The following is a 13,585-nucleotide window of genomic DNA, read 5'->3' as shown; positions in this document are numbered from 1 at the left end:
GTTTCTTTTATTCGAAATTTCTTATCTTGTTGGTTTTAACTTTTTTGCTGTTTTGTTTTAAATCTGTTGTTTGTTCTTTTATGTGAAACATTTTTATGCTGCCGTCTTGGACAGGACTCCCCTTGGAAAAGAGATTTTGAATCTCAATGGGAAATATCCTGGTAAAATAAAGGTTAATTTAAAAAAATAATAACATTAAGTAGACTGTACCATACAGGTGGCTGTGGCTCAGAGGGTAGAGCAGGTTGTCCACCAATCGGAACCACCAGCCAGGTGGTTCGATCCCCGGCTGCTCCGGTCACATGTCGATGTGTCCTTGAGCAAGACACTTAACCCCTAATTGCTCCCGAAGGCATAGCCATCGGTGTGTGAATGAGTATTTAAATTAGATCCTGATGGGCAAAGTTGGCACCTTAGCAGCCTCTGCCATCAGTGTGTGAATGGGTGAATGCTGACATGTAATGTAAAGTGCTTTGAGTGGTCGGAGACTAGAAAAGCGCTATATAAAAGAAAGTCTATTTACCATCCATTTACTGAGCACACTTAGAGTCTGTAGTATTCAATGCATACATTAAACAATGCAGATTAAGCTAGTGTTTGTATAGACTACATATTTACAGCCCTGTTTTCTGTGTGTCATTGTATTCCTTTCCGCAGCATTATTGGAGATAGTGTGTGGATTTGTAAGTGAAGACTAAAGAATGTGTGCATAATCCAGCAAGGTTGCACAAAAAGCCGTATGAATGACATGATAAGTCGCGAGGTCTTTAGTGTGCAATAAAAACGTCATTCTTGCTTTTGGCGTGTCATTTGTACGGCAAGTAATCTGTACTGACTGCAATGGAAATGCATCCGCATAAATAAACTACACTCAGAGCTAGTGACAGAGAATAAAACGTGAGAAAGACTGCTTAAGGCAGGCGGGAGTGGAGGTGGATGGGTCCAACAAACGCAGGAGACCGGTGTTCGAGTGTTTTGATTTGGAAGTTACGTTAGTTACGTTAGTCACAGTTGTACGTGTTTTCCATACTTATGTTATGTTGTTTCTGTACATATTTTACTTAGTTTACGTACTTATTTCAAGTCCAACCATCACGTTTTTCCTAAACCTAACTGAGTGGTTTTGTCGTGCTATTCATACACCTTCCTATGAGATCGAGTTGGCATATTCATAATAAGACTCTTGGTGTTATGCATGTTATCTCTTAAACATTTGATTGTTTAATAATTGAATTAAGATGAAAAAAATGGAAGGTTAAACTGTGTGTGTTTAGGAGTGACTCACTTAAAGACAGCGTTGTCGGGGTAGTTGGTGTAGCCCACGGCGTTGGCCCCTCTCAGCAGCATCTGGAAAGGAACGTTTGGGATCAAAGCTCTCAGCTCCTGGAGTCTCTTCCATGGGCACTCGGACAGGAAGCGCATGGCCACATCAAAGGTAGCACCTACACACACACACACACACACACACACGCAGAGGGGTGGCAGTTTATTTCAGCTGTCATCTGAAGACTCATCCGTCATCCCAACTTTGATCTCAATTTCAGACTCAAAAACTAATATTTCAAATTTTTCAAATAACCCGAAACACACACACAATGCACACTAATGGATGCTCAGATGAAATGTCTGATGATACTTGCACATTCATTGTTCATTCTAACACTTTCATCATTTCATTCTAAAGTCACTTTAAAATATAAGAAATGTTTCAGTGGGAGAGGTGAAAAAAACAGATAGCAATCTCTCATTTCCCTTTCTTGGGGGAGTAGATTAGCGCATCTCATACCCGTTTATCATATCAGCCAGAAATATTGAAGCCCCCAGTGGTTTTCTGCTGATCCAACACTGTCATCATTAAATTTCATTTTCTGAGCACTCATACATTTGGACATGGAGAGAATACTAAGCACGAGTGCTTGCTCCTGTACTCTGGGAGGAGCAGGAATGCCCTGGTCTGGAAACCCTCCTCCTTATCAATTCTTATTTTCACCCCCCGCCCGATTTGGATTCCAGCCTACGTCAGCATCTCTTAAACTGCTGGTTTGGAGCAGAAAATGTCTCCAAGCAATCCTATCTGATGTTAAACATATTAGTATTAATGTATTATAGCATGTGAGATATCAAAATGTGGTGCGGAGCGAGGAATTCATCGGGCACTGCAGAATTTACTCTAATAATTTGATAACAGGAATGAAGACTGACAGCTGGCCCCACATATCAGAACATTAGGCACAAGCACTGGGAAGATAGGCAGCCTACAATCTGTCATGAAGATGAGCTGAAATAAATCAGGGAGAAAAGATGGAAACGCGGCTGTTATGTAAAGCCTACAATTACCAGCAATGTATTCAACACCCGATGTGATGTTTAAAGAGGACCTATTACGCTCATTTTCAGGTGCAAACTTGTATTTTAGGTTTTCCTGGAACACGTTTACATGCTATAATGTTAAAAAAAACGCTTTACTTTTCTCATACCGGCTGTGCTGCAGCACCTCTTTTCACCCTCTGTCTGAAACGCTCTGTTTGAGCTCCTCCTCCCCAGTCTGCTCTGATTGGTCAGCTGGCACACCCTGTTGTGATTGGTCAACCGCACCAAACTCTTCGGACTCTGCTCCAGCTCCGCTCTAACTAGCTTTGTTGTGCCAAACTAGCCGCTAGGCGGGTGTAGGAGCCAAATTCCTCATTTCAGAATATGGTGAATTGGATCTTTGTTGCCCCATTAGATATTCAGTTTATTAAATTATTTGTGCTTTAGTAAATGGGTTTATCATTATATTTAACTATGGAAATCCAATATGGAGCTTTGCCTGGGGTTACTCCCTTTTTTCCCATGTTTCCCCTTTACCACTTTTATATTAGGGCAGGGAGCTAGAGCTCTGATGGGCCCCAGGGAGCGCGGTAATATACAGTTTTGGACCACACTGAATCGTCAGTCCATCAGCTTATTTATTAAATAATTTTTTTTTGTTTGTTTCGATTTATAAGAAAGTTGTTGGGGCTGTTGTACAACATATACTTTGCTTTCAAATTAAATGTTATTTATCGTTTTAACATGTTGGATCTCTGTAATCTTTGTTTGGACAGCAATCCGAAGTGCATCTTATAACTGCATGAATCGCACCTTGAGCCTCAAGGCTAATTTGGGTTGCCTTTATAGCGGGTATTATGCAAATGTGTTACTTGGTGACATCACCATGTTACGGAAGAAAAGGCGGGACATCGAGCAAGGCGTTTCAGACAGTTCAGGAGCAGTGTTTCTGTGGGGGTGAGTAACTCCCTTTGGCGTGGTGGGCTTTGTAATTTGCAGACCTTTTACATGCACAAGAAACTATATAACACACTAAAGGAAAGGGAATAAAGCATTATAGGTCCTCTTCAAAGAAAGAAGTGACAAAAAAAACTACTTATTTTGGGGACAAACTGTCACCTGTAACAGGGCCTGTAACATCTTCTGTAGGTATGTTAGTTAAGAGTACTGTAAATTTTATATAGAACTCAATAATAAAACACTTTGTACTGTCTCATATTGACAAACTCTTTACTGCATCGAAATTTCCCCGGGTGGGAAAATAAAGTTCTATAAAACTTGTACCTCTTGAGCCAATAAAGGACAGCCCATGATGAATAAAAATGATTAATATCTATAATTTTAATTGTTGAGACACGCGCACGCACACACGCTCTCTGCAGTTATCAGCATTTTTGCTTAAGTGTGCAATTATGGCCCTGATGCATCAGACAGTTTATCCTGTCAGATCAATTTTTATGTCTCTGCGATTCCAGCTAATCGCTCTGGACTGGCTGATTTGCTGTCGCTGCCTGTGCTGGTCAAGGCCTTGTGTGCTTTGTGTGTCCACAGTCTGAACTAAGGAACAGCTCACATGAAAACATACACCGAAACACTGATCATACAACTGCAGGGCACGCAGCAACACGATCATGCACAGCAATTAACAATCCGCCGCTTTACCATCAGATAAATTTGCAGACTGTGAAATAGATGTGAGGAACCATATAGATACATTATATGACCCAATTCATATTACTGTATCTTGCATGGTGTTGGGAAGAACGCTATATCAGGACTTAATCCTTAAAGGGCTTTCGCAGGCTTAATCTCTTCAATGATTCATTCGGCCTCTAAGCAGCTGAAACATGTGAAAGCAATACTGTTTTCTCTATCTAAGACCACTTTGTGCAAAAAAAACATTCTTGCATAGGGACAATGTGTCAGGGTTAACAACGTTCAACACGCATGGTCATCTTTAGTGATTTATATTGGTGAAGTGATTCAAGCACAGTCGAGTGTAATATTCTCTATCTGTGATCACTTTGTAATGGAAGTGTGTTCTATAGGGACTTCCTATCCAGAGAGGAGGCAAGGTACTTATTCCTCCTATGGCCATTGAGTGATTTATGAGGAGCTGTTTAAAAGGTACAATTACAAGCTGTCCTTGTGGGACAGTGTGTGCCACAGAAACAGCTGAACTTTTTACTGCAGCAGCATCACGGTAGTCTAATTTGTGTTTCACAACCTGAATCAATATCAGGCGAGAGCGTGGCTGGCTACTCGTGAATCTTTGGGTATTGGAAGCTGAATGAATGGAGGATATTTAACAGTGTATTCACACATTATCCTGACATACTGTAAAAGATTACAATATTCATTCCTATGATTTTGCTCATGAAGTTTACTCCTCAAGGGGAGTATAGAGTGCTGCAGGAATGAGTCCTAAAACCCGGAAATGAGTGCATTTGAGCACTTCTGGATCCCTCGTCTCGAAGTATATTGTTTTTTTGAATGGGTTTTTGGTTAGATGCTTGAAATATGGTCTGTGGTTAACACAAGCTGAAGAGATTTTAATTTTTTGTTCTACGACATAAAATATGTCGGTAACTATCCCACTCGTGAAGTTGAAGCTTTTACGTATCTTAAAGGAACAGTGTGTAGCATTTAGGGGGATCTTTTAGCAGAAATATAATGTAGTAAAGTATAAAGTATAATCAACTGAAATATAGAATCGTTGTGCTTTTGTTAGCTTAGAATGAGCCCTTCATGTCTACATAGGGAGCGGGTCCTCAGTTGGTTGCAATCTGCAACCACACCACTAGATGTTGCCAAATCCTACACACTGTACCTTTAAAAAAGGCGGTTGCTAACAAGCGGCTAAATGAGACTACTAAACGTCAGGTCGAACACTAGTTCGCCTTTAGCTTAGTGGTTGCGACGTGAAGTCATGTGACCGTGGTGTAGTTCCTTTATAGCCAAAGGTTAGCTTTTTACCTCTGACGATTGCATTTACGCTTCAAAAATCATGAATTGTTGAGATTATCTTACTGAACAAAATGTGTAAGTATCATGAACATTTGTTTGCCACAGAGTTTATTTTTGCAATAATCGAAAGGAAAAATCCCATTGGCTTTTTGTCGAGGGAACCAGTATGAGGCTAACTTCCAGGTTAGCCTACAAAAATACGTCATCCCTGCAGCACTGTATTACTCATCCTGTGAAAATATAATGTCTTGTGTGGCTCTCCGGAGGAACCTTATAGAGTCCAAGAAAATACCAGCTGATGTGTCCGATTGGGGCTAAAACTTAAAAATGTAAAGAGTCAGAAAAGACGATAAAACAAGGAAAAATAAATGTATAACCCACAAAATAAAAATAGAAAATCAAGAAAAGCTGAATAAAACAAACACTTTTTGAAAGATATACATTAGTTTGGCTTAGTCTAACTTCTATAAAAATAAGTGAGAATACAGACTGTTTTTGTGTGTAAGAAAAGCAAAAACAACCAACTGAAATTAACTTCTATTGCCATGAGAAAAGATATGTTAAAATGCTTGGCGGCAGATGCATCACTCTGTTTTCTAAATGCTTTGTTGTTTCCCATTTAACTAGTCAAATTAACATCAAAATATTAATATGCACAGAAAGCACATTATTATACAGTAAAGTGGCAGGAAGAACTCGGGGGGATATATATCTCTTTATAGAATTTATTCTGCCTTTAAGAGTTTAAACAATTATGAAAAAGTACTATACTGTGCTCTCTAACTCATGCAGGAACTACTGACGCCTCAAGAGGATCCACTAGCATATTGCATTTCTCTTCGATGATTCACTCATTCTCTCTCTCTGCAACTTTTCTTAACAGAGAGAGACAATGTGATGCTCCTCAGCTCATAATATCAGCCCATTACAGAATCATCATGTCAGGGAGGTGTTTAAACGTCTGACTCCTGTTTTACATTAGATTTCAATGATGTGCTCTTGCTGTCGTCGTGTAAATGGGAGAGAGACGAGCATTTATTCACTTTGTCTGACTTTTTTATGAAGACAGAAGACTGTGTAAACTTCAAGGGCTTTCATTGACGGAAGATTTCAAAACTCGACTCCCACAGCAATTCAAACATTATGAGAGAGTTTAGAAGGAGATTATTCTACAGTGTTTATTCTGAGCTTTTACTGCAGCAAATACCCACATTAAAGGGAACATTATACTGTATGCTTTTGTACTTTTCCTCTTTCCTTTAGTGTGTTATTTAGTTTTTTGTGCATGTAAAAGATCAGCAAGGTTACAAAGTCCACGCCAAAGGGAGTCACTCTGCCGGACAGAAACACTGCTCATGAACTGCCTGAAACGCCTTGCTTGAAGTCCTGCCTTTTCTTCTGTAACGTGGTGATGTCACCAAGTAACATATTTGCATAACGGCTAATTTGGCGCGCCTTAAGCTAGTTAGAGCGGAGCCTGAAGAGTTTGGTTCGGTTAACCAATCACAACAGAGTGGGTTGAGGTGCTGCAGCACAGCCGGTATGAGAAAATTAAAGCTTTTTTTTCACATTAAAACATGTAAACATGTTCTAATAGAAACCCAAAGTACAACTATGCACCTAAAAATAAGTATAATAGCTCCTCTTTAAGAATGTTTAACACATTGTTAGCTCAGTTAAGAATAAGTATATGTTGTACAGAAGAAAATAGTCAGTTGAACTCTTAAAAAGAAAGTGATGACATTATGTGATCTTACTAGAAACTGTTTAAAAGGATATGTTCACTGTTTTTGCCCAACCTTATTTAATGTATCTTTATTATCATTCATATTGAAGTATAATAGCAACCCAGCAGTTTTAGTTTTGAAAATCTTACCCCACTGCTTCTCTCTGGCTTTCAAACAGCTCAATGTGCCAATGGTTTAGGCTTTCAAAAACCATGATAAATCACATTTTAGAAAAAACAGGAAGCTCCCAGTAAATTAACATCTTGAATGCTCAACCACAGAATGGTCTCAAAGGGTGCTTTCTATCAGGTTTTATTGACTGTTTTTTGCACAGTTTCCTGTTTTCTACACTAATGAAGCCCAGAGAAATAGTCAGAGAAACCTGATAGAGAGCTCAGTTTGTGCTCTTTCATCAGTAAGACGTGTAGACATGTGTGATGTGCTGCAAGCTTCCTGTTCTCTAAAAGGAGATTTATCAGTATCATTTTGAAAGCCTAAACGATCTCCCCATTGGACCGTGTAGAAACCCAGTGAGACGCTGCAGGAGAGTGGTAGGATCCTCAGATGTAAAGCCAAAAGTGAGATTGCATTTTTTGCATGATTATCAACGATGGTAAACAACATCTTAATATGGGTGTGAGCTGAAAAAGGGTGGATGTATAAGTGCCCAAAGACTATATTTAGTATGATAAGGAAAAATGACGCAACATTTGTTCTGATTGGCCAAAAGTCTTGAAATTTGGACATACTTTGGTAAAATATCTAACAGCACATGAAGAATGAAAAATCACACTTTTATAGTCAAAGTCAGGTTTTTTGAAAAATGAGGAAAAACGTTAAATATTTTCCATATGAAATATATTTTTACACTACATATGTGTGAATATCTTTGATATTCAACTTGTTCTGAGTTCATAGACACCAAATACATGATTGTTCTCCTTGTAGTTTCTCAGATACAGACATTTACTTATCATACTATATATAGTCTTTGGGCACGTGGGACTACTGTTTTTTCCTAAATATTTTAGGGAGCATACTGCAAAAAAATTTGTCCCATTTACCCAAATACTAGATATTCCTCTCACAGGCCATCACTCTGATGAACACTTAAATCAGTCATACACTGTCAATAACCCTCTAACACGAATATATCCACTGCTGCTGCTGTAATTATAGAAAAAATATTAAATGCACAAACTTTTTTAAATATCTACATATCATCTGTCACTGCCAATATGAATCCTACATGTTGTACATACAGTATATTGACATGTATACATGTACATACTGTACATAATCATCAAGTACATACTGTATATAGTACATATATCCATTCAGTATTTATTTTTTGCACTATTTGTATTGTGTACACTTAAAGAACACTCTACTTGTATATAGACATTTTTATTTTATTTCTTATGTTGTTAGTCATTGGTGCTTTTTATATATATATATATATATATGTATATATATGTATACATATATATATATATATATATATACATATATATATATATATATATATGTATATATATATACATACATATATATATATATATATGTATATATATATACATATATATATATATACATATATATATATATAACTATTTTTTCACTACTTGTGTACTGTGACGGTTCTGTCTATTCCAAACCTTTATTCGTCCAGCTTTGTTGACTTTGTCCCTAGCTGTTATTTCTATTTCTGTGTAAGTACATTTAGAGACATGCATAAAAGAGTAAAGTGAAAATACTATGATATAGTATGATAAGAAAAACTTACTTCTCAACCAAACGCTTTGACCAATTTTGAAAATGTCTCCACATTTATGCTTCAGCAAGCCAAGAGAAAACTTTCATTTGCGGGCACAAATTGGTTAAGTCTTCAAAAATATGATAATGAACTGTTTTAAAAAGCGTTCATGTCCCTTAATGAAAGCACTTTCCCCTCTCAGAACCGGCACACACTGTATAATGAGACATGCAGAGAGAAGGGGCTTCCCTTGCACCTATTTCAACAATTTCCTGAGTTCACTGCAAGTCTCTCTTCAAAGATTTACTTTTAATGTAACTGCTCAAACACGGCTAAGTTGAATTCATATCATCTCTCTCTGGTCAGCCTTGTAATAACATTACGATTTACTGGAAGACGGCAGTCGGGGAAGCGTTTAAGCCGTTGCTATCCAAATATCTCCTCAATGTTTTACTTTTTCTATAACCTTTTTAGCTGCTCAAACATGAGATGAGTAGACAGTTGCTTAATGTGAGATGAGCTCAAAGTGCTCTCCCACAGTAATGAAATATATTGTCTTCCTCTAACTGGTTGGCTACCAGGAGGAATTTAATCACAGAAAGGGTTTCACTGGAGTGTCTTGTTTTTTTCTCACTTTGCCGAATCATCCTACGATGAGCACTGTCAATGAAACAGAAACCCTTTTTACTTCAAGCGTTTGTTGTTTAGTTACTTATGTTTGCTCTTGTGATCTTACTGAAAGCACTCCAAGTAATATGAGCCCAATCACTCCGAGCGGTTTACTATAATTGAGCATTAAATTAAACGTTTCAACCTCAAGAGGTTCACTGGGCATATCTCTTCCACAAACGTGCGTGTCCTAAGTGTTCAAACGGGAAAACTGAATTTACTCTTTGAAACCAGTTCATAACAATTGCACTTCACATAGAACCATTATCAAGGAGTGTTGATAATTGGTCTCGTCGCCGACTGTTTCAAACATGAGGCGCGTCGTATTTTTTTTGTTCTGTGGCCAATTTCAGAGTAATTGCATATTATGCGGGGACACTGTTGGACTGTTCATGCCTCAAGACGTTTCAATAACGCGTGATTTTCTCTATTCATTCAAGAGCAGGCAAAAAGGTACAATCATTGTCTATTGAGGGAACTCGCTGAAGACTGACTTGCGGGAGAGGAGATGGAGGCTTGAGATATGTTTTCAATGGCACATGATTTCCACAGCTCGAACGGGAAAAAACAAAGAGGTACAATCACTGTCATCAATGAGAGATTGGAGCAGATCTTCAGCAAGAGTGGGAAGAGAATGGAGAGAACAGGCATGGCTGTTCAGACACATTACAATGTGGGGGCACATACACAAAGAGTTTAATTAACATGATAACCATCGGAAGAGGGGATTCATGCCTATCTTACATGACTGCTTTGAGATCACATATTATGGGTATTTCCTCAGTTATTATGAACCTTCAGAGTGCCATATAGTGTTTTTGCTTTAGTTTGGTTCTGTATATGTAAGACTGATACTACTCTCTTGTCTGTATGCTAAAAAATGGAGCAGTTAGCTTACCCTAAAGAATGGAAACAGCTAGCCAAACATTCAGCGCACAGAAACTCACCTCCCCAGTTCTCCAGGCTGAAAAGGTTGTTGAAGTTGTGGCTGACGAACGGCGAGATCTTCTTCAAGTCGTGGGTCCGAACCCGAGTCGCCAGGAGCGACTGGTGGGCATCCCTGAAGGTGGTGTCCATTAGCAACAGACCTTGGTGGGCGCGGACAGCCTTGGCGAATCCCTCGGGACCGTCACGCAGCAACACGTCACGGAAACCAATCGGGGGGTCACCTATTAGAGAAAGAGGGAGAGAGAAAGATAGGGAAAAGAAAAAAAAATTAATGTGGAGAGTGATACAGAGGGCTAATGAAAGTGAAATAAGTTGGTGCGTACAGATGCAGCCATCCAGAATTTCCCCTCCCAGCCTATTGCCAGCCGGATCCCAGCTAGTTCCCAGCTGAGTTCCAGCCACTGGAAACTCCTCCTGTTTCCTGACCCAGCGTGTGATATAGGCCTATCAGATGCTGGGGGACTACTTTAAAAATGTTCAACCAAACTTCACCATGCACAATCACGCATATATTTTCTAATGATTAGTCCATACATTCACTGAAGATGAATTGATAGATTAATAGAAAAAATAAAGTAGCTTTCACAAACCATAGAACTGAAATTACAGCTACAACAGGGGTTTCCATATGTTTTGAATAAGTGGACATATTCGAGTAGCCCTTTATTTATCCAATTTAAGCTGTGTACTGACTTCAGACGCTGCTTAAGTGTCTGGCAAGACACACCAATTTAACAAGACGCCAGGCGAGCAGGTAAACTCATGTAAGTCCGGCGCTTGTCATAACTTCTGCTAATGAGGTGGACGCGGCCTCATCTCATTGCCGCTCCAATCGCCCTCAGCTCAAGCAGATCAACTAGAAAAAGAACACAGGACTATAAGCCCAGCAGCCGGCTTATTAGACACACCACCCACCGATTTGTAAAAATGGATTTCTCCTGCTGACAGTGACTCATATGGCCATGGTTTTCTATATAAAGTAAGCAGCTACTGTTTAGTGAAACAAGATATCCATGTGACTGAGCTTGGTACTGTATGGCTGCCACCTGAAGGCAAACCAGTTCTGGGATGGCTGCTATTGCACTTTTCATGCATCTCTAATTTCTCAGCCTTATCTGGCCCTGTTTTTAGGTCCCAAATTTACACCAGCAATCAGAAAGCTGTCGTGATGTCGCAAATTTGAGCATGGCATATGTTTATATTCTATTTTCAAAAGTGTGGAGGCAGCTCCAGATGGATTACATTGAAATGATATATTTATACTCATGGTTTTTGACATGTTGAAATGTTTTTATATATTCCCATATAAAATATTAGCTTTAAAACTCTCCAAAAACCATGTCTGCTGGATATGCAGAGGCTCCAGGCCCAAGGTATACAGCCATGCTGTGAGGCTGTACTTTGAGCTAAATGCTAATCTCCATGGACAGATTCTGCATTTAGATGTAGAATCTGTAGGCAACAACAAAAAGAGGCTGAACGCATTGAAATCGAAATGCAATCTTGGAACCCAACGGATATCGTCTGACAATGATTTAGCTTTTTATTAGCTTAAAATTAGCTTGTTAACTGGCTACTTGTGAAACAATCCAGTCTTCTCTCAACTCCAACTCCGGCCTTGCATCCCAAGTTGCTAATCGGACAACGTACGGAAAAGAGAGTCTTGGCCCGGATACCTGCTGGCTACAACGGAACCCCTGAAATATAGCCGCTTGCCCTCAGAGGCTAAATCCTCGTCAAACCGACAGCTGATGGGTTCCGAGATCGGCTAACGCTACCGTCAGGATGCTAACATGATCACAATGACGATGCAAACATGCTGATGTTTTGCCAGTATCATGTTTACCATGTTCACCATCGTAGTTACTGCACTCTAACAGCTGCTAATTAGCACTAAACACAAAGCATGTATGGGAACGTCATTCGTTTTTCAGGTACTTGGTCATAAGCCAAGGTATTCCACAAATAACATTTTGACTTGATGATGATGGCGCTAGAGGAAACATGAAGAGATCACCAAAGTCATTAGGATTCATCCCGTTGGGCACATGATTGTCTGTACCAAATTTCACGGCAGTCCATCCAATAGTTGTTGAGATATTTCACTCAAAATCACAAATGTGAACCTCACAGTAGCACAAAAAGAAAATGTCAGGTAATCACGAAAGTATTTATGATTCATCCTCTGGAGGCCATGAATATCTGTACAGAAATTAGTGCCAATCCATCCAATTGATGTTGAGATATTTTAATGGATTAAGTGGAAATTTTGACCTGCTGGTGGTCACTACAGAAAATGTCAGGGGATCACCAAACCCAGTAGGATTTAACCCCTGGAGACCATGAATGTTTCTACATAATACCATGGACCTAAGTGGTGGATCAACATCGCCTTCCATGGAGCCATGCTGCTGGCATAGCTAAAAATAAGTTGAGAGTAATGCAAGCTCGCAGATGAACTAGAAACAGGTGAATCACATGGCGCAATATCCATTACGAGTGTTTCAGAGACCTTGTCGGTTCCGCTCCCTGAGGAACCCAGGATGAAGACAGTTGGACATGTTGGGATTAATGTTTCTGGTTAGCTTACAAGACTGTAATGACATATACAGTACCGCTAAAAGCCTCCACAAGGAGGAATATAAACACTGGCTGTGGAATCCCCAAGACAAATGTTTGCAGTTTCAGCTCATAAAAGCTAAGTAGTCTTAAAAACAAACAGGTTAAAGATTGCAGAGACCTTGCCCTTAGGGCGCTGCTATAACCAACCCTCTTATCCTAATCCTTCTCTCTACCCCTCATCGCTCTTTCCTCTCCATGCCTGGCAATTACACTCGAGTACAACCAGAGGCATTCAAATATTGGAAGTGGAATTGGGATCTATTTTTGCTGCCGCGTGTACAATAATCAATCAATTAGACTAGTTAATGAGGTACTATCTGCCTGCTTAGTTGTCCTCCAACCCTCTGTCGCCCTCCTCCATCTCACTTCCTCTCTCTCTCTCTCTCTCTCTCTCTCTCTCTCTCTCTCTACTCTCTCTCTGCATAGCTAAACATTCGCTCTTGACCTTTTATTGTTGTAACTCATCCCTGGAAACAAATGATCTCCGCTATAATTGTCTCTCAGGCCAGCATGAGCAAAATTAACTCCACACACACACACACACACACACACACACACACACACACACATACACACTGATGTGGAT

At 39.5% G+C, this 13,585-nt stretch overlaps 1 protein-coding gene across 3 annotated transcripts in view; it reads right to left on the bottom strand.

Moving 5' to 3' along the window:
• Positions 1-13,585, bottom strand: part of LOC141760222 (pyruvate carboxylase, mitochondrial-like) — a 371,874-nt gene that overhangs the window by 60,645 nt on the left and 297,644 nt on the right. For all 3 annotated transcript variants that reach the window (XM_074622854.1, XM_074622855.1, XM_074622856.1), the window contains exons 15-16: positions 10,377-10,598; positions 1,286-1,442 (exon numbers count right to left, since the gene is read on the bottom strand). In XM_074622854.1, coding sequence (XP_074478955.1) covers positions 1,286-1,442; positions 10,377-10,598 — 379 coding nt within the window. The remainder of the gene's footprint in view (positions 1-1,285; positions 1,443-10,376; positions 10,599-13,585) is intronic.

Source organism: Sebastes fasciatus, chromosome 22 (genome assembly GCF_043250625.1).
Source record: "Sebastes fasciatus isolate fSebFas1 chromosome 22, fSebFas1.pri, whole genome shotgun sequence".
NCBI lineage: Eukaryota > Metazoa > Chordata > Actinopteri > Perciformes > Sebastidae > Sebastes > Sebastes fasciatus.
Note: the sequence above shows the minus strand (reverse complement) of the source record. Positions and strands in the feature narration are given on the sequence as shown.